A 21,380-nucleotide genomic window follows, 5' to 3' on the forward strand; every position below is an offset into this window, starting at 1 on the left:
CAAACCAGCTGAGCTGGATTTAAACATGTCCACCTTCTCATACTCCTTTTTTTCCTGGGGAAAAGCTCCATTGAGGTCAGTGTGGCTTGTCCATGAACAAATGTGCCTTAGTCTGAAGCATTAATAAATAAAATAAATTAGTGCTTTTGGCTTTAAAAGTAAAGGGGAGGAAATCAATATTAAATCTAAGTCTGACCCAATGCATATTTACTTGGAAGTAGCTCCCCTTGAACCTAATGAAACTCGCTTCCTTGTAAAAGTAACTTTTAGGGTGAGTTGAGAGTAAGTTATTGAAGCATATTTATATAGCTGGAAACCCCAAATACTTCTTAATGTAAGATAATAAATCTAGAAGAACAGAAGCAATACATCCCGATAGCCTAGTTTTCAGCCCATACTTGCCTGGTATAAATTGGCGAAAGCGACCTGTATGGCCAGGGAATGTATCTGAGAATGATGCCCCATAACTACCCTTGGCACACCGCATGGCAATTGAAAGAGACGAGAATCTTGTGGCTTCTTAAAGGATGCCGCAAAAGCTTGGGTAGAATTGGGTCTGACGGGTTGGTCACGTTTGGCAGCCGTGGACTGTTCTGCCTGGTAGTCTTACTGGGCCGGAAGTGCCCCTGTTTCCTAGGGGATCCTCTGCCAAAAATCGCGGGCTTCCACTCGTGATCTCTATTCTGCAACTCAGAGTATAGATAATATTTTAAATATTAATATAAACTAGCCTTCCTAAGGCACGTGGGCTCCTTCTGTATCCACCCCCTGTCCCTGGCGCTCCCCCTAACTCCGCAGCTCGGAGGAATGTTTACTTTCCTGCCAGGCCTTTGTGCGGGGTGTTTGCTTTCCAGACCGGGCTCTGGAAGGAAAGGCACCTCCTTAAAATCACCGGCAAATCCCCCCCCCCTTTCCCGCAATCAGGCCAAATTTGCTCAGACAGGAAGTTCAAATGTCACCTAATTGCTTTGGTTCTTCTGCTTCACTTTGTTTTCCTCCGAAGCGGTGGTCCAGAGAGCTGAAACTACCGCGGGCGAACCAAGCGCTCCGCTTCACCCCTTCCCAGAGCTCGGCTCGGCTCTCTCTCGCTCTCTTTTTCTTGCTGACTTTCCTGCACAGTTTGAAATGCTGCACAGTACACGCACACATACACACACACACACACACACACACACACACACACAGAGATTTTACTCTGTCAGTTAAAAGATCAAGGAGATTATTTGTGGGTCTCTGCCTCTCACCCGGCAGCGTATCTGCTTGGGGGAGTCCCGGCTTTCAAGGGTGCTTCTTTCCGCAAAAGTCTGTCTGCTTAAGGCTGAAATCAGCCAGGAGGTTGCCAGTCCTTCCCGCTGCCCCCCTCCTCCCTCTGCCAAGATGTTAAGACCCGTCCCTCGCTGTCCCACTCAAGGTCCTCGTGGCCTGGGACCCCAGATCACCAAGCCGAGCCTGACATTTCCAGGAGTGCAGCGAAGGCCTGAGACGTGCTTCTTTGCTCAGGGAAATCCTGACGCTGAGGCCTCATTTCCCTTCCGCCCACCCCAAAACTGCTGCTTTCCAAAGACTCCTCTGGAGAAATCAGCGCCGCAAGTCCTTCGGAAAAAAAGGTTTTGCGATGCAGCCCCAAACGGGTAAACTCAGAGGTAAACCCCGTTGAGTTCAACACCGCGGACATACCCGCTAGTCAGAGTGTTTAGGACTGCAGCCCTGGCCTACTTGGGGTGTCTGTGCCGGCGTGCACGCAAAGCTGAGGGGGTCGGTGCAAAAGTAGGGGGTAGGGGGTGATCCGCGCCTGCATCAGAAGCCGAAAGGACCGGCTTGATCCGCCGCCTTGTCAATACAGCTTTGACTCCCTTAGCAGGAGCCCCGGGATGCCAGGCTGCACGTGGGAGCTTCTTGCCCTTGATTGATAGGACAAGCTGACCTTGGCGACGCGGAGAGGAAGCCCCTCTGCCTGGGAAAGAGAGCGATCACCAGCTCAGACTCTGGAGGCCTCTGCAGGCATGAGCTGGGTGGGCTGCAGGACTCGCCGGCTCCCGGCCTCCCTGAGCTCCCCCCGGAGGCGACACCAATCCAAAGGAGTCGCCGGCTTTGGGGGTCGCAGCCGCCGCCTCGGCCTCGCACGTGGGCGCGCTCCTGGCTGCGTCCTACCGGGCAGGTCGACCAGGGGAACCCGTTTCCTCGCCCCCTCTAGAGTCACGAAAGCGCAGCGTTTCTGCTGCTCCGGAGTCGCCTGCCTCTCCCCCCTCCCTCCACCCCGCCTTTCGGCCTGAACTGGCTTGCAGATCCAGCAGCCAGAGAGTTAAGGATCCCCAGCTCCGGGCGCTTGGCCAAAGCACACGGACTTGCAAGCCGGTTCCAGCAGCAGGGACTCCCGGGGCTCGCGCCCAAGCAGCGCGCCCGATCCGAGCGCACCTCGGACAGGCCTTTTGCTTGGAAAGCCTGCTGGCTTCGGTGGGGCTCTCCTCCTAGCAACAATACTGAGGATCGGAGCCACGCTTTGGCGCAGGGGCCCCTGAAACACCAGGCCAGCAGCGCGTGGGTTGAATTGGACGAGGCTGCATTTACATGGAGCGAGGGAGAGCTAACCCAGGCCAGGGCTCCTGATCCGGAGCGATTGCGACAGCTCGCCTTTCAAAGTAGGGCTTCTCGAAAGACTTTCGCAGCCAAACCTCTGCAGCAGTTTCCGGTAGTTTGCAGGATAATCTCGAGCATTTCTTTAAAAGAGAGACACAGAGAGAAAGAGAGAGAGAAAAGCACAGTGACGCTTTCTCGTCCGATCGGCTTAGGAAGTAAAGCTGTCAAAGATAGTTATCCCTGTCAGCTAGAGAGGAGGGTGGGCGAGTTTCAACCGCTCTCCTCCAGGCCCGGCCGCTTCCCTTTTCACCGCTTCGATGAAAGCCGGCTGGTGGGGGAAGGGGGAGCGTCGAAAAAGGCCCGGAAAGAAGGGGGGGGGGGCGCCAGGTCTTTCCCAGAGGCGCGTTTCCTAAATGCCGTCACGTCAAAGTAAGCGATCTTCCAGGTCGAGGTGGGGGGGAGGGTGGAGTTTTATTCCCCCTCACTCTGTTCGAGGTAACAACAAAACCTGCCGCAAAAGAGGCCGTGGATTCAGTCTTCTTAACTCTACCAGGTGGAATTGGCTGGGTTACTCTGGAGTAAACCCACCAAGCCGTCAGACCACAATCAAGACTGAGTGCGAATCAAACTGTCTCTACCGTCCAGTTAGTTAGTTCCTCCATAATGTCCGGTTACAGAGTTCCTTCCTGATACATAGGATTGGGTGGAAGCCACCTCCCGGCCTTGGAGGGTTTGGAGGATCAAACCTTATCTAAGTGGAGCGATTTGATCCACCTGAAATATGAAGGGGCAGGCACTGAAATCAACTGAAATCAGTGGTCGATTCCCCCCCCACCTTCCATCCCATTTGCAGCGTTCAAGTTAACTGAATTAGAACGGGTTTAAGTGTGCAAGGTCAAAACTTCAGTTTAACGTCACTGGCGGATGGAGCACCGTCATGGGCAGAACATAAAGTTTGAACAGGGCTGTTCAATATATTGTCGTATGCTTTCACAGCCGTTGTGGGCTCCTGGAACATGACCATATAGCCCGGAAACCCCACAACACTCCATTTGAAAAGGGCCTTTCTGATTATTTGCGTCCAAGGCCGGTGCGACTATCTACTTGGGGACTGTGTGTATTGAGGGTGTGCGCGCGCTCACGCTCGCGCGCGCCTGTGTAGGGGGAGTGCTGATATTTACACAAATATGTCAAATTACCACCCGGGAGTGTTAAGTATTAAAAATTGTGAGCCTGTTTTTAAAGCAAATACTTCTTCGGGTTTCCAGCCAAGAGGTAAAAATGCAGTGTGTCCCTTCCCCCTCCGCCCCAGCTGAGGAATTCATGACTCTGACATTTAGGTCCTCGCACAAAACTTAAATGCTTCCAGTTGGTTTTCCTGTGGATTTTAGTGGATCTTGCTTTCGGATCAGAATGTCTGGCCTTGCAATTTTGGCATCAAATTGATAGCAACTGGAATTCCCAGAAAAGAAATCAAAACACTCGCACACACCGAATCTGAGAGGTTCTTCTAATATTTGTTGGCGGTCAGCCCCTCGGTTAGGTGGTAAGATATGGAACCTCGATCCCCACATGGTGATCCAAAAACGAATCCCTTTGAATCCCGAAGGTTTGTTCCCAGTGGACTGACCGCAGGAGTTCTGCTCCATGAAATTTACTTCCAGAAAGGTTCAGAGGTTTGTAGCTGTTCCGCTCTGGGAGGCCAAGCGAATGTATCATAGACCAGACCGTCTGCGGTCTGGAGAAGTCTGCTTCTTTCACTACAGCCCCCCCACCCCATCCGCAGTTCCCCAACAGTTAAATCCCGAGTTCCTCTTGGTGATTTTTAAAGACGTAAGTAATCTGTGTTAAATAATCTCGAGAATGCTCTCCCGTGACGCTTTAAGACATCAGAAACACACACCCCCTTGTTGGGTCAGCAAAATCCATCTCCTGCAATATCCTTCGCTTGAATCCTGGCTTGGGTAGTTTGCCAGCAGACCAGGGTCTCTTTTCTACCCATTCCTGATTATAGACAAATCTTTAAAGCCAGGAAACGTTTAAAAAGAGTTCTTTGGCAAATAAGAGGAACCCTCCAAAGATCACCTGTGCATGAATGGCATCGCTCGAACTTGTAGTCTGTCGACCAGTTTGTCCCAGTTTAATTCTGCTTACTCTTTGGTCTTATCGTTTCACCATAAATCACAAATAAACTACGGGATTTTTTTTTTAAATCCGTCTAAGTTCTGCTTTCTAAAAATGTGCGTCTTGTCTGCTCGGGAATGAATTCTAGAGTGTTTAGCCGGTGCTTTTTTTTTTTTTAATGGGATCAATTCCCTCTGTTCTAAACAGATTAAAGAAAAACCCCATCTATCCCTCTGGAATGGCAATTCAAACTTTTTAAAAACTTGGATTTAAATCACTAAGTTTTCAAACCAAAAGCGCAATCCTGAGAACACTGTCCTGAGAGTAAGCCCCACTGAGTAGACCTGAGTGGAGTGCTGGGTAGACCTGCTTAGGATGACACTTAGGTATATCATTAAAAAATAAGCGCTATTGAAATAAAATTAACTCCACAGTGGAGCCCAATCCTATTATCAGAAGAATTGTTTAGTGGCATTTATTCCCAAGTAAGCGCGCGTAGCGTTGCAGTCTGCAACCGACTGAATTCAGTGGGATTCACTTCCTAATAAAAAGACATAGGATCGTGTTGCAGGGCTGAAATCCTGTGCACATTTATCTGGAAGTAACCCTAATAGAACACAGTAGAATTCACTTCAAAGCAAGTGTGCATAGGCTCATGCCGCATGTAAGTCAATAAGATTTATTCCAGTCACATGAAGAGACGTTTCTTAGGAGCAAATCCCATAAATGTTGGAAAAACTAATTTCCTAGTAAACCTGGTTAGTTTCATTTAGTCTTCCTCCCGATGAGTCAGGCCTTAGGAGACGATGGAGCTACGGGGGAAAGAGGCTGACCCCCCTCCCCTCCGAGCCCGTCTCTCTTCCCGGCCTTCGCTTTTTGCCCAGGAAGTTAGTCCCACTGATTTAAATAGGACTAGTGCCAAGCAAGGATCCTCAGCAAGGACGGATCTGCCAAGTTTGCAAGCGCCTATCTTGAGCGCACCGTCTTGGAAACAAGTTCTTCTGAACGGTTCCCAAGCAGATGTCGTTTGAGAAGCGGTGTAAACGCCCCCTTCTTCGCCCCTTGGGAAGCCTTTGCAGATTTGATGTCTGTTGGCAGACAAGGAGATGCTGTTAGGATTTAGCTGTGTGTGCGGGCGCAAAGTGCAGTCCAGTTGCGGCCCACTGACTCATGGCGACCCCTGATGGGGCTTCCTCTGCCTAGCGGTCCTGGCATTCCTTGGTGGTCCTCCTATCCAAGGAGGATAGGAGGGCCACCACGATCCTATCTTACGATCCACCTATCCAAGTACTAGCCAGGGCCGACCCTGCTTAGCTTCTGAGATCTGGGGAGCTGTAGTAGCCTGGGCTATCCAGGCGAGGAGGGCTGAGAGTTCATGTCGGGCGGGGGTGGGGTGGGGTGGGGTGGGGGCAATATCCAGAGGATGAAGTTAAAGTGGATTGCCAAAAGGAACCGGCTTTCCTGGCCAGCCTTTGCGGGTTTTTTCAAGGCCCGGGGATCCAGCTCGTGGCCTTTCCGTGCCTCACTCTCGCTTGCCGTCTGGTTTGCCCGCAGTCGGCGACGGCTCGCCCTACCACAGCCCCAAGATCGAAGAGTGGAGCAGCCTGAGCCGGAGCGGCTTCGCGGCCGCGGCCCCCCACGCGGCGGTCAATGGGCTGGACAAGAACGCGCTGGAGCAAGAGGCCAAGTACAGCCAGGTAAAGGGGACCGCGCAGAGAGGGCAGAGGTGCTGCTGGGCGCAGGGGGGCCGGAAAGGAGGGCCGGGGGAGCGCGGGCGGCCTGCTGCTTTCTTTGGTTCTTTCTTCCTTGGACATTGTTAAACGCTGGTCTGGCAAAAAAAGAGGGGGGAAAGTATTCCAAAGCAGAGTAGTTCCAAAGCAGAGTAGTTCTCGTCATATTTTGGAACCAGAGGAAAAAAAATCTTCCAGGAAAGATTGTATTCCTAGACTTACCTTAGGTGTAGATTTTGCCCCCCCCCCCCCCCCCCATTTTTCAAGAGTACACTCCTTAGCAAAGGAGAAATCAGCGCTTTGGGACACAGGAAAAAGAATGGATTTACACCCCACTTTTCTCAACTGTAAACAGTCTCAAAGCCGCTTACAAACTCCTTTCCCTTCCTCTCCCCACAACAGACACTTTGTGAGGTAGGTGGGACTGAGAGAGTTCTGAGAGAACAGTGACTAGCCCAGCAGGCTTCATGAACAGGAGCGGGAAACCAATCTGCGTCACCTGATCAGAGCATGCTGCTCACATGGAGGGAATCAAACCTGGTCTTCCAGATTAGAATCCACCTGCTCTTATCCATTTCACCAGGCTGGAACAAGGAACCTTCGAAACAAAGGTGCCCCCCATGTAAGTCCCCTGGAGCCAATGCGCTTAGAGAGGGGTGTCGTTTTTTAGGACTGCTCTGTCAGTAGGGGACTATAGCCCTGGTACGAATCAAGAGTAGGATCCTCCTCCGCACTGCGATCTGGCATAAACACCACTGAGATCAGTGGGGCTCGACTGCTAGGTCTCTGAAGGCAGGCAGCGGAAACGAGTGGGAGGGATGCTTGGTTGGCAGGACAGTCCTATATCCTTCTAAATCCATTGACTAAGTTTAGGAGGGGGAAACTGTCCTTAGGATGACGCTGTGGATTTTCTTAAAACTCAAGTCGCTCTAGAACAATCTGATCTTTGGGTACCCCATTTCCAGAGAGGAAAGGGGCAAGCTAGTATTCAGCCGAAGCTGTCTAACAACAAAGCCCTAGAGCAGGGGTGTCCAACTCTGGCGCTTCAGATGTTCATGGACTACAATTCCCATCCGCCCCTGCTGCCATGACCATGCCAGCAGGGGCTGATGGGAATTGTAGTCCATGAACATCTGAAAGCCAGAGTTGGACACCTCTGCCCTAGAGCAAGACATGCGTGGGGCAGGGGACATGCGTAGAGCAAGACATGCGTGGGGCGGGGGGGGGGCCTCTCAAGCGCCCAGGATCCAAGACAGTGAACTTGACGGGGGGGGGGGGGCTGGCTGGTTCTGAGTCTGGACAAAGGAAACTAGAAGCAAGCAAAGCCGGATCTAATTAGTGAGCTCCAGGGCAAACTGAATGACTCCCCCGATGAGGAGATTAGCTCGAGAGATTGCCGCCGCTGATCTCTGCTAGGCGCCCACCCGCTTCAGACTCCTCGATGTTCTGGAGCCCCCGAGAGCAGTGGGGACAGTTCCTTTGCTTCCCTCTGGCTTCCCTCCAGGAGCAGAACGGGCTACCCCCCTCCCCAACCCTCCAGTGTTCAAGCCTAAACAGCATCAGGAAGACTTAGGCATAGGAAGATAGTCATTCTCATAAACCCCTGTCCATTTTACTCAGGCTAGATACGGACCTGGGTAATCCTAAAATCAAACAATTGTAAATCGTGTTGGTTTAATTTGGGGGGTGGGTGGACCACACAATTGTATCTCACAAAGATTAACTCAGGAGTAAGTTCCACAATGTTCAATGGGGCTCACTCTCAAATCCACTGGCAAAGGACTGCAATACTCAGCTTTCTCCTGCGCAAATAAATGGGTTTCCAAGTACTTCACTTTTGCTTGGGTGCTTTCTTTGGAATGACAGCTTGGAAGGGAGTCTCAAGGTAGGACCACAGAGGCCATAGACACTGGCCATTAGAAGAGGCTGTACCATGCACCTGGAATAGCTGTGTTAGGTCAGATGCCATCTATTTTCTGTGCATGGAAGCACAACTCACAACTTTATTGGCATTTGCAGTAAACACTGTTTAAAAAAAGAGGAAAATTCCTCAAATGTGCTTTATATGCTGCTTTGAACCATTTAGAAAAAAAGGAGGATTAAAAATGTGCTGGACAGCAATAACAACAATAACTGGGGACCCAAGAATATTCATGGGGGGGGGGGGTTAGAAATTCTCTCATTTTTCTGCTCCTGTATCCCAGGAACACTTTTATCTTTATTTGTTATGGTCATAGATAAACCAAGATAGACAGAGAAAGAATCATCAGCACATCTACATACAATAAAATTTCAGCCTCATAATAGGGTGGTTTCAATAGTTTAAACTTTCATTAAAAAATAACTTAGCCAGCTTCTTTCTCATTAAACATGCCAAGGTGCACAATTTGGCTACTCTAAAGATGGTATTGTAAGACCCGTGTGAAAGGAGTAGGGAAATATAACATTCATCAGGTCTAATTAGGAAATTCTATATACTTGAAGTTATGTATAGAGACAAAATATCCCGAGCCAGTGGACAATACTATAACACATGGTTGACTCTTTTGATTGTGTCCAGTTGGCAGGGGCAAACACTCTGAGACTAATGGATATAGGAAGTTTGTAACTTATCTCCTTACCACTGGGTGAGAATGTGCTTGCAGTTTATCTATTGGAAGGGCTAATTCTCTGGTACCCTGTTTAATTTTATCTTTGCTTTCCAAAATCTAAGGCCATTTTTAAAGGATCCTCAGCTGCTCTCACATTCTTTGTTCCTGGAGCATACTGAGTCCTTGTTAGGCTATTTGTGAGTTGTGTGCATTTGGAAGAGGTGTCTTTTGTTTCATATGCAAAGCCATATTTTTGGCACTAGTGTAGAGTCACCTGAGTATATAGAGACTCCTTTGAATTTTTCTTTTGGCTGTATTTATTTTTTGCAATTGGAACAGACTCTATATTATTGGATATAATGATATGAATCGATCATCATAAATGAGTCAGCTGATATTTGTAGTTCACTCTACTCTCACTTGTCCTGTTTTTAAACTGATGGTCTTATTGATGTGTTCTCAGCATAGCTTTGAATACAACAGTGCAGGTTATGCTATTAGCATGAAGTCAGATTTTTGAGTTGTTTTGTTTTATTTTATTTGATATGCTGAGTAGATAGTGACAAGTTTTCATGTTTCCAACAAGTTGTCAAAATATGTTAAGAAACTTTAAGACATTGGCTCAATACGCAATTAAATAAATTAAATGTTTGAGTCTTCAAAGCAATAGTTGCAACCACCCCTTTCAGTCCAGCATTCAGTATCTATTTTCCACATAGTTATCCTGTGATAGTCATGTGATTATGCTTCAATAGAATTGAGTCTTGTTGCCTTCAATAATATTTCATTTATGGAGTGATTTTTTATTGGGTATATGTTTATAGGGACAGCTGTGTTTAGTCCTTGAAGACTTAGATTCATTTTAAACCAAGAATGTGAACATTTGAGCAACCTTCTAAAATTCTTTGCATTCCTTAGTTCATACCTTTTTTCAGTAATAGTGTTTTCTGTTTATTAGTCTTGAGAGTTGTTTTCTAATTTCCTATAGCTTCAGGGAATCCTTTCCACAACTATTTGTCTGCTTAAAATCCCTACACACCTGCCAAGGAGTCTCTGTGCTTTATTGAGTATTCTGGGACATTTTGGGGCACATGCTCATATTAGACAGGCCATGGACTCTGTTGTACAAACCATAGAGTGTATCCCAGAATCTACCAAATATTCACCTGCATCTGCATGTTTCAGGGGAAGATGATGGTGGTCGATATTGATCAGACACATTCTATGGATGCTTGTTTGCTATCACTGGTTTTCTCATGAAGGTACACCTTCAGACACTTTTGAGGAACAGCAGCATTGCTGTGAATACAGAAAACCACTGACCTAACCTGTAAGCCAGCTCAATTGAACTACTGGATTGAAAGCAGTGTGCGGTCCTTATGTGTTCACTGAAAGATGTGCTGAACTGCCAGAAATGGTCTGAGGGAACAATCATTTTATTTAGATTGTTAAAAGGAGGAGGATCAAGTCTTGGTTATTTCCAGGCAGAAACTGAATTGGTACAGTACTGACTTTTGAACTCTCCATTGGTAGATTATTTTCCTAGTTGTGTGTTTACATGGACTTGTGCATCCTGTGCATGTGGAGATGCTCTCTTTCTTGGCCTAAGCCCACAAGGTGGATAACTACATCACAGCTCCCCATGGTGTTGTAATGGAAAACCATGAAGTAAAGAAAGGGCTCTCTCTTTAAAAAAAATGCCTTTCTTTCCCGCTGGGCAGATTCTCTTCTAGCCACGGGTTCTGAAGGGTTAGTGCTGAGTTCTGCTTCTAAGTGTATTGCAGGTTAAGATGTCTGTGAGTAGGTGTTGGAGTAGACTATGTATGAGCCACAATCTGCACAGTTCAAATATCAGTTCAGCCATTTGTACTAACCTGAAGCACCTAACAGTGCAATCATACAAAAAGTTAACTCGGTCTAAGCCCGCTGATTTCATTGGGCATAAACCATAGTAACTCTGCTTAGAATTGCAGGTAACTTTATCAGGCCCTCAGCATTATAACATAGAAGAGAAGAAGAGTTTGGATTTATATCCCCCCTTTCTCTCCTGTAGGAGACTCAAAGGGGATTACAATCTCCTTGCCCTTCCCCCCTCACAACAAACACCCTGGGTGGGGCTGAGAGAGCTCCGAAAAGCTGTGACTAGCCCAAGGTCACCCAGCTGGCATGTGTGGGAGTGTACAGGCTAATCTGAATTCCCTAGATAAGCCTTCATAACTCAAGCGGCAGAGCTGGGAATCAAACCAGATTCCTCCAGATCAGAGTGCACCTGCTCTTAGCCACTGCTCTTAGCCACTATGCCACTGCTGTGGTTCACTTTACAATAGTTAAAAGATAAACATGTAAAACTCGTAGGAAAACTGCTATAGACAGCTGAATTCTTTCCCTTCATGAGTCTCTGGGAAATGGGGGGAGAAATCTTCATACAGAAATTTTGCTGGATCAGAGTGAATTATTGTGTTTAGAAGCAAGCAGTTTGCTAATGAAGGCCTCCTCAGAGGCTATGAAGTGTCCCTTTTGGTCCTTTTAAGCAGAAGAGAGAATTCCGTATTGATGGACAGTTTGGTCATTCCATCTCTATACAATTTCGGGGACTCATATATATACACTCTCTTTTTTCTATAATTGTGATTCCACTGGAATTTCAGATACTATGGATAATTTCAGTAGCAGTTTCCTGAATCAGCAGTGTGGCAGTGATACTGAATGGAGATGAATGAGAGACTGTGCTCAACATCCCTTCGCTGGTAACCACCACTTTTCTAGTAACAGACTATCAGAGAACTACATGGCTTACTCATCACCATGAATAGCTCTAATTCATCTGGCCCTGAGTAGTTTTTGCTAGGACTGCAAACCTAAATCAGATTAATTGGTAGATAAATCAACTAAAACATTAGTTGCCCAATGGGCAATGGCCAGTTGTAAACGAGAAAGATTTTTTCGTTGATGGGCCTGAGAAACAAGGGTGCACCTGTTTAATTATTTTTGAGGTTATGTTGAGTCTAATCTGTTACTGTTGTAAGGGAAAAGGGGAAAATATGAATCTAGTAATGAAATGCAGCATTTCTTTTGCATAAAGGAACAAACCAAAGCAGGTCATCTCGGAAGTAAATCCCATTTTATTCATTCAGACTTATTCACGGCAAAGTGTTCTTAAGGATTGTAGCCTGAAAGTTGTCTCACAACATGTTGCTCTGTTTCTCGGAAAAAAAAACACTAGATGGTCAATTGGGTAATATGAAAACATACTGAAAAGTAATCTGTCAATTAACCCTTTGGTAGAAAGCACAAAGATGATTAATTAATGCATCAGGTTTAATCAGCCAGCAACTTTTACTTTCTCATGAAACCAAAAAGCAACCCATTTAGTATTTGCAGGCTCCAGCGGAAAAATGTGCTCCCTGTTCACCAAGGATGTTTGGTTGCATATCTTTTAGCATGGTCTACCTGGGATGCATTGCTTATTTATTTATTTAATTAGTTTATATCCTGCCCTTTCAATGAACTGAGCAGATAATGTGATATTGAGAGACATTTTTCCTGCAGTACTCCAGTAAAATGTGAGTTTTGCCCGTGGGTTAAGGACTGAATGCTGTTTGCCTAATCTGCAGAGTTTCCTGAATGAAACTTGATGACCCAAATTCTGTGCAGGAAGTAGTGGTTTTGTAATTGCACCCATAGAACACAGGCTAACCTCAAGTTAGTGGGACAAATTCCCCACTTCAATATGCTGATGCTTATGCTGCTCAGGCACAGGTTAGTGGTGCCGTCGCCGGCATTCAGCTATAGGGGATGGTTCTTCCAACTTCAGTGGAAGGGCTGAAGAAGATTTGGGTGGGGAGATATAGAGTTTACTCTAGCTAGCAATGAGCCAATTGAAGTTTCTAGATTTGGTTAGCTCTGTGGTTGCAAGTGAATAACTCACACGAATGAATTTATTTGAAAACTCAGTTTCTCAAAAAATGCAGATGGTGATATTTTCTAATGAAACTATCAACATGAGAAATTCCTTCCTTCATTTTCTCTATAATTCTTAAGATTAATTCTCACAGGTGACTCTTTTATCCTTAACTGTATCTCACACCATGAAACTGTCACCTTTTGAGACTTTTGCCTATTCCCTCGCTGCTAAAAGTGTCGGAGCACTACCAGGGCTGGTAGTGGAGGTAGAAATGTAGCCATCGTATAGCATCATGTATGAAGTGGCCCTTGAACCGAAGGTGAGAGTCCTAGACTTGAATATATGTTCGTGTTCTGTGTATTTCTGATAATTGCCCAGTACTAGTTTGCAAGATTGCTATTGAGAGACCCCTCCCAAGTCCTCTGCAGCAGTTGAGGTTGATGGTTTCTTCTGCCTGGCTTTTCTCCAGGTCCTGTCACTAATACAGCATATACCATTTCCATCTTGCAGCACGTCAAACAGTGAAAGAAACTGGGCTGCAATACTTCGAGAAGTGAATGGGTAGCATAGCCATAGTCCTTTGCAGCTGTGGGGCTATTAAAAAACCAGGAAAGACCTCCAGATTGCAGCCTGAAAGCTGTACATAAAGCTCTCTGCTCTTCCTGCTCTATTCAGAGGGAATAGATACATAGAAGCTGGAGACCATCCTGTCTTTCATTCTAAAGCAGCAGTAGTTTATAACCCCTCTTCACAAAAATATGCTAAAGGTCATGCACATGATAGTTAGTCTCCTTACATGCTGTCTAAGATCATGTCAAAACAGAAGTAACTTTGTCCAGAAGTATACGTTATATTTGATTGGCAGGTTTGTGGAGGAATCTTTCATTTTTTTAACTTTGAAAAGACTAGAATTTCTATGAAAAAACAATGTGTTTAAATGTATTGTCGAAGGCTTTCACGGCCGGAATCACTTGGGTGCTGTGTGGTTTCCGGGCTTTATGGCCGTGTTCTAGCAGCATTCTCTCCTGACGTTTCACCTGCGTCTGTGGCTGGCATCTTCAGAGGATCCTCTGAAGATGCCAGCCACAGACGCAGGCGAAACGTCAGGAGAGAATGCTGCTAGAACACGGCCATACAGCCCGGAAACCACACAGCACCCAAATGTGTTTAAATGTATTGTCGAAGGCTTTCACGGCCGGATTCAACTGGTTCTGGAGGGTTTTCCAGGCTGTGTGACTGTAGTCTGGTGGATTTTGTTCCTAATGTTTCACCTGCATCGGTGGCTGGCATCTTCAGAGGTATATCACAGAGAAAAGTCTTTCCCTTCTCACTTAGACACAGTGAGAAACAGACTTTTCTCTGTGATACACCTCTGAAGATGCCAGCCACAGATGCAGGCGAAACATTAGGAACAAAATCCACCAGACCACGGCCACACAGCCTGGAAAACCCTCCAGAACCAATGTGTTTAAAATTTACAAAAGCAGGGCTCAGGAAGGAAGGAGGGCTTAACTGTGAAGGCATAACTAATCTGCTAATCAAGTTAACAAACTAAGTAGCATCTTCTTGAGTTAGCCTAGTCCATCTTTGAAAAAAAAAATCTAGCAAGCAGCAGGAACCAGGTAGGACATTGGAAGTTTGCATTTGGTCCACTCATAGATAGCGAAGCACTACCTGCTCCTCCCAGCCTTGAGGACTTTGGTAATGGTGCAGGAGAGGTGGATCAACCAAGAAGAGCTAATGCGTATTCCTGTAGCACTCAAAATTGCCTTCTGCATGATTTGTAGAGATCCAGAAGCCATCTTTTTGGGTTCCGTGCACTTCTGTCACACGGTCCAGGTGATCACGGAACCAGTCATGTTGGAAGGTGCCAAGGAAAGAACCCATTTGTCTGGCTTCTGACAAGAGTTCCATTGTTGGTCTGTTAGTACCTGACAGACAATTAAACACTGAATAAATTTATTGTTATCTGTTCTAAGATATATCTTATATGCTTGATAATTAGCTTTCCCTCACAGGGCAGTAAAATTCAGTTTTGAGTCTTTTTCAAAGGCACCTGTTTGTGCGATGTGAATGTTGTTAAATAGGGATAAAATGTGAAAGAGGAATCAAATATGCAGTGTAGGCTTTACATGTGAATTATTGGCCGAAGGGCCTGCTCCAGTGGCATATTGCCCACGGAGACATGTGGGGTAACATGTCCCCAGGTGGAGGCCATTTAGTCACATGGGGGCAGAAAATCACCCCACACTTCTCCTCCTTCCTTCCAGATCCATATACTGATGTTGTTTGTGGGTCAGGTATGACTGGCAAAGTGACCCACTTGGGACCCCCAGAGAACCTTTGTGGGAGGAGCTGCCTTGGTGGGAGGATGAGGAGACAGGGAAGGCAGGCCAGCATTTACCCAGCAGCACCTCCTTGATTTTCAGACCATCTCAGCTGCAAAAGAGTGAGGCTGGTCAGCCAGGCGGGGACATCCCCACCTTCCTCAGGGGTAATGGACAGCCTGTTGGTTGCTTCTTGGTCTCCAAAGGCTCCGCCACTGGAGGGAAGTGGCACAAAGCTCCAGGCAGCTGCAGGCTCTGCCATGCGCCCGGGGCATAAAGTTAGACAGCTGCGCCTTGGCCAGGGTCAGTTGTGTGCTCCAGGTGGAAGGTGGCTCTGGCGAGCTTGCTGGAGCTAATTGGCAGCACTTACCTGGAGCAGGCAATGGCCAGGTGGGCTATGAGATCCGCACCCCGAAGGGTGGGCATCTGCGGGGGCCAAGGTGCTGCCCACAGCCCAGCCCAAGTGCACCGTGTGCCCTGGGTGGCTTCCATCCATCCATCCTGCATCTGATTGGGACCCCAGTTCTTTGTGTTAATTGGCTGGGGAAGACCCTGGAGGGCGCCTGTTTGAGGGGGCACCTTAAGGTTGGCCACTCCTGGCCAGGACTGGCAAGTGTGGAGGTGGAGGGGGGGCGTGGAAGGTTTCATCCAGACACAGGTGGATCACTTAGGTAGGAGGTGAGAAGGTAATGCAAAGATCCACTCAGATGTGCATGCAGAGTTTCGTGTTCAGGGCTCTCCGTGAATTTGTAAAGGTCTTCCAAGGTCGAATTCTCACTGAAAATTTAATCTAGATAAAACCAAGTTTCAAAAGAATCGGCACCTTTTCATCCAGGTTCCAACATCCTCACTGCAGCATGTTTCTAGTGAAGACATCTAGGCCTGCCCTTGGGGGGGTACCTGCTGTCAGGGGTGCAATTGTTAATCTAGAAGCACCAAAATTTCAGATTATCTTTAGGAGGGCCTCCTGATGATACCACCCAGGTTTGGTGAAGTTTGGTTAATGAGGGCCAAAGTTATGGATCCTCAAATGTGTAGTCCCCATACTAGCCATGGCTCCTACATTGGAAAAAAAAAAAAAAAAAATGGGATAGGAGGCTTTACCCAGGGAGTTCATAGATTTGAACCCCCAGGACCAAACTTCACAAAACCTGTATGGTATCAGTAGGAGACTCTCCTGATGATACCACTCAGATTTAGTGAAGTTTGGTTCATGGGGGCCAAAGTTATGGACCCTCAAATGTGTAGTCCCCATCTCCTATTAGCTTCCATTGAAGTGTTTTTTTCAAAAAGGTGCATATACAAGCAGGTTCAGGAAAATCCCATGATAAGCGGGGTGGTGGTGGTGGTGGTGGTGGTGGTGGTGGTGGTGCCAGAAATGGGACTGATCTGTGTTCCACGGTTTGGCAGTGGCGATTAATCCTGGGATAGTTACTTGAAATATCCAGGTTTCCTTGCAATGTCCCCCCATTACCCAGGCACAAACTATGAGGGGGCAGAGCCTGGGTTTATCTTCACCTAAGAAACATGGTGCAGTTAGGATGTTGGAACCTGGATGAAAAAGTGCTGATTCTTTTGAAACTTGGTTGTATCTAGATTAAATTTTCACTGGGAATTCAGTGAGGAGATCTCGATGGAACCTGGATATTTCGAGTGACTATCCCAGGATTAACCGCCAGTGAGGAAATCACCCAAGTGGGCAAACCCAGAATTCGCCTTCTGGCCTGGCAGTTCACAGGGTTGTACAGCCTGTGCAGTGGAGACAGAGGGGGCACAATTTTGTTTCTTGCCCCAAGCACCATTTGCTGTAGTTACACCCCTGGCCTGCTCAGTTTATAATGTGTCTGATGAACCATGTATAGTCCCCATGGATTTAATTGGCCTTTTTTCTTTTTACCAGAAATCATAAAATGTGTGGATATATTTCTGTGTGGATATATTTCTGGGTGGTGAATGGCAAGGTGTTCAGCTTACAGTGTGATTTAAGGAAACACAGATTTAAACCTTGTATTTAATAATATCGATAATTAGGCTCTGTATGATGCCTTCTGAAACAGAGGGCGACCATGTCAGGCAGAGATCCAGCAGAAAATTACTGTAGTTCCCATTCACCTGGACCCTTGTCCTAAACATATGTATTTTTATTTTTTCCTTAGCTGTGCATGTATGCACACACAAGCTCTGGTCATAATACAGGATACAGTGGTGCCTAATTTGTGATCACAGGGCTGTGTTTGACTGTGGACCACCTATTGTGAAAGTTGGTTGCCAGTCAAGTTTATCTGGCAAATTCTCCCATAACTAGGAAAATGGTAAAAAAAACACCCCAACCCTGTTTATTTCAGGCTGCCTCTGACATTGAACTGTCAATAGTGTTCATTCTGTTCATATTATTCCTTCTGAAATGGTTAGCACAATTGCTTGTGTAGGTATAACCACTAGGCCATTCCATCATTTGCCAGCATTTCATCATTTGCCAGAGTTACTGATGGGTAGCTGGTGGTCCCAAATGGGAAGCTTTCCAGACTGAATTTGCCTTCTAAGCAGTTTTGTGAAACTACTTTACCCCGAGTTTCAAAATCCACATACATTTTCATGACTTAAAAAGTTTCCACCAAAGTGAATAATAATGAAGCAAAGCTACCAGGGTGTGTTGGGTTGTGGAAGATTGAACATAGTCTGATTCCGACACACACACACACACACAGACATTGTCTGATTCCGACACACACACACACACACACACACACACACACACACACACACACACACACACACACACACACACACACACACACACACTTTGCAAGCAACATGTATTTCAATTCTCGTTGTTAGAAATGCCTCACTGATTGCTTGCTTTTGTACCCCCAAATCTCACACAACCTCTGGGACGAACCTAAGGAAAGTGAGTGGGGTTGTCCAATCACAAATTTGCATATAGATAGATAGTAATTTAATTAGTATCATTTGTATCAACTTTCAAAGTGGTAAGGAGAATCTCACCTTTCCTCTGCTCTCCTGGATTTCTGATCAGTATCAGAAACATGGCTTTTCCTCACCCCTTGACAATACGAAGAGTGAATAGACAGACCATTTTTCATTTAAATTTTATTAAAAATATTTATTTGCGGCTGAATGACACAAATGAAAGTTTTGACTGGAAAGCAGTAAGCAACTCTGTATTCACAGATAGATATATGTAGATGCTTACACACATGGGAATCTTATCCACTCTTTTTTAATTAACTAAATCTATCCACCGTATTTGTAGATTGGTTCTCTACCACCATAGCATCAATAAATCACACAAACTGCATCTGCACCTGTACTTTTTGGTTGCTGTTGTTGTGAACAACAGCTTCTGCAGAGGACTTTTGCTTCAGATCCTGCCAGCCAGAAATTGTACATTTCTCAACAGAGGGAAAAACAAAACTCAGTCACTGGCAACAAGGCTTTAAAATCGCTGCATAGTGAAAAAAAATTCAAGTTTGTTGGCATTCTCTCTACTCGTGGAGGAATTTTGCCCATTTCCCACAATGTAACAGGCTTCTGCTAGTGGGCTTGTCTCCTCTATGAAACCCATCTGTGTTCTTCTTTCTCTTCTTTCGGCAGAGAATATCTGAAAATATTTAGTCCCTGCTTCCAAGGACGGTTCCAAATTTATTGCCCTTTTCTCCAATAGCTCTCTTTCCCCCAACCTGTTTCTAATTGAGCCTGTGGTTTGGTTTTCATTGACAACATCTCCGAGAGTGCGCTGTGTATGTCTGGTTGTGTTGTACTGTCGTTGGATCCTGCTGTTTGTACAGTCTTTTTGCAGAGTGGGTAATTGTCAGCGGAGTCAATAATTTCAGGATGCCTTGTGAGTGGAGCACCCATATTGACAACTTTTGATTAGCTTTGTTAGTTTTTTCCTTCCTGCTCTGCCTTTCATTCTGGACGGAAATATTCTGTTCTGTCTAAATAAACCATATCAATGCAAAGCATACTTCTGGGGAACGAAGTTCTGCTGAAAGCAAAGATACAGAGATAATTTATTGTTTTGAATTGCAATGTATGAATAATTTCAGATTGCCAAAGATGTGTCTACTAAAATATATTACCACAGTTAATAAAGTTTCTTCTTTTTGGTAGTACAAAAGTATTATGTGGATCAAACCCTACGGGTTTCTGTCTTTTATGATTTCTTTTGATCATTGTGCACCAAGAGTGATAATCAAGTCCAGGATTTCTGATATAGTTGAGGAACAAGATTTGTCTTGAATTTAAAATGTGAAATGCACAGTATGGTTCTGTGTTATTTAGACAATCCATAAACTGTGATCTAGGAAAGATCTTCACAGCTTTAGGCTTCCAGTTTATGGCGACACTGATTTGAAGGACTACTGTGTTGTTGTTTTTACCTTTTCCCCTTCCAAGCAAAGACTTTTTGTGTTTGTAATGCTCAAATATTGGAAGTGTCACATTTACTTCCCAGACATATTTGTGTTCTGAGATTTGAGAACGATTGCTCCTCCAGAGCTGAAAGTGCTCAGAAATTAGTATTGCTGCTCATATTCATTCCTAGCAAGCAAGTTTTACACTATCTAAATTTTCTGGATAATTCCATCAACTGACCCATCCATCCTAAGCAGATGATGATGTTGGGCAGAAATTTTGCTCAAGCTTTGCTCAGGAACATTTTTTGATCGGTGGTAACAGTGAGGCAAAAGTAATGTGTGAATACAACACGGCAGACAGCAACGCCTCTCTTGAGCCACTTCTGGCTGATTGCGAAGCAAATGTCTGTCTTCACACAAACACATATTCTGAATAGGATTCTCCTTCTCTGAGTAAGATTTAAATGCGGGGGATCGTGACGAGTCTATTGCCACTGAGGCTGCCTGACTTGTTGTAGCAGATCTTTCCATTAGGCAGAAATTTATGACGACTGTAAATTGTACAAGTTGCTTCACGGATATAATTGGGCACTTAGTACGTTTGTAGTAAGTATCATTTTTGAAAACGTTGAAAATGTTTTTATCCTACATATCCAAATTAGTGTTTTGAAGTTTCTGTCTACCCAAATTAAATTTTGAGCAACATTTGTATGCTCTTTATTTCAAACTTTCAAACTTCAATATGTTGTAATTCTATGAAGAATTACTGTAGTGTGAGCCCCTTGATTTGGTGTGTGGGCTGTGCAGTGAGTCTTTTAGTACCATCAATTGCTGTCATTTTCAAACCATAATGAACTAGTCAGAGAACTGCAGTCTCATTGTTCTTCTTAGCAAACTCTTAGCAAAAAAAATTTTTTTGGCTTACAAAGAAAGTCCTATTAAGTTTAACTGATCAGTCACCTGCAGAAAGGTTTGCACCATCTCTGTCACAGTGTCCAAATGGAAAAGAAGGCAATGGCTGTAGCATTCAGCCGGGCACAGAGGTGCTATGACCCATTTCCTTGGAAAAGCTTAGAGGGGGTGGGACTTTCAGAAAAAAAATGATTGCCACTTTAAAACTTTAAAAGTAAGGTCTGAAGCAACATAAGTGTGTTAATGGCATCTTTATGAAACACAACGTAAGCAAATTAGATTTCCATTATATATTTGCTGATTAAGCTGTGCTAAATGCTCCCTTGGGATTGCATACATTACTTTAATTATACAATTCATCTTAACCGTCCAATAAAGAGAATAGATGTAGCATGTTCAGGTCCTTTGTACTTACAGCCTGACTTCTTTTGCTTCCAGTTGCATTATCTCTCTGATATTCTTCATTTATGGTCAGTCCACACTCAGACATCAAACAAAGTGAGATCATTTGAGACTTCATTTCTAAGAAGTATGCTTGAGTAAGATTGAAGGTCATTCATTCATTCATTCAGTTGTTTAAAAGGGCAGCACTGCTGCCATGTCCCTTGATTATATAAACATACAACTCCAGCAGCTCTTGCACAAATGTAAGGTGGTTTAGTCTGTTAGAAACATTTTTATATTCTGCTGAGCTGTGGATGTCAAGTGCATAGTGAGGGAACTAGTTGTTTGCAGAGAAATAGCAATGTCCTAAAAGCTCGGGGTGATGACAGAATCATTCCATTTTCAAAAAATTCTTTCCATGTTTCTTTGTGGGGCTCATGTTTAGACAGAAG

General features: G+C 45.3%; 1 protein-coding gene across 3 annotated transcripts in view; it reads left to right on the top strand.

Moving 5' to 3' along the window:
* The window catches only part of PAX9 (paired box 9), a 50,548-nt gene that overhangs the window by 3,087 nt on the left and 26,081 nt on the right, over positions 1-21,380 (top strand). For all 3 annotated transcript variants that reach the window (XR_007243669.1, XM_048486610.1, XM_048486611.1), the window contains exon 3: positions 6,256-6,398. Coding sequence is in view for 2 of the 3 variants with exons in the window: in XM_048486610.1 (XP_048342567.1) it covers positions 6,256-6,398 (143 nt within the window). In the remaining variant the exon portion in view is untranslated. The remainder of the gene's footprint in view (positions 1-6,255; positions 6,399-21,380) is intronic.

The sequence above is a fragment of the Sphaerodactylus townsendi genome, linkage group LG02 (assembly GCF_021028975.2).
Source record: "Sphaerodactylus townsendi isolate TG3544 linkage group LG02, MPM_Stown_v2.3, whole genome shotgun sequence".
Classification (NCBI taxonomy): domain Eukaryota; kingdom Metazoa; phylum Chordata; class Lepidosauria; order Squamata; family Sphaerodactylidae; genus Sphaerodactylus; species Sphaerodactylus townsendi.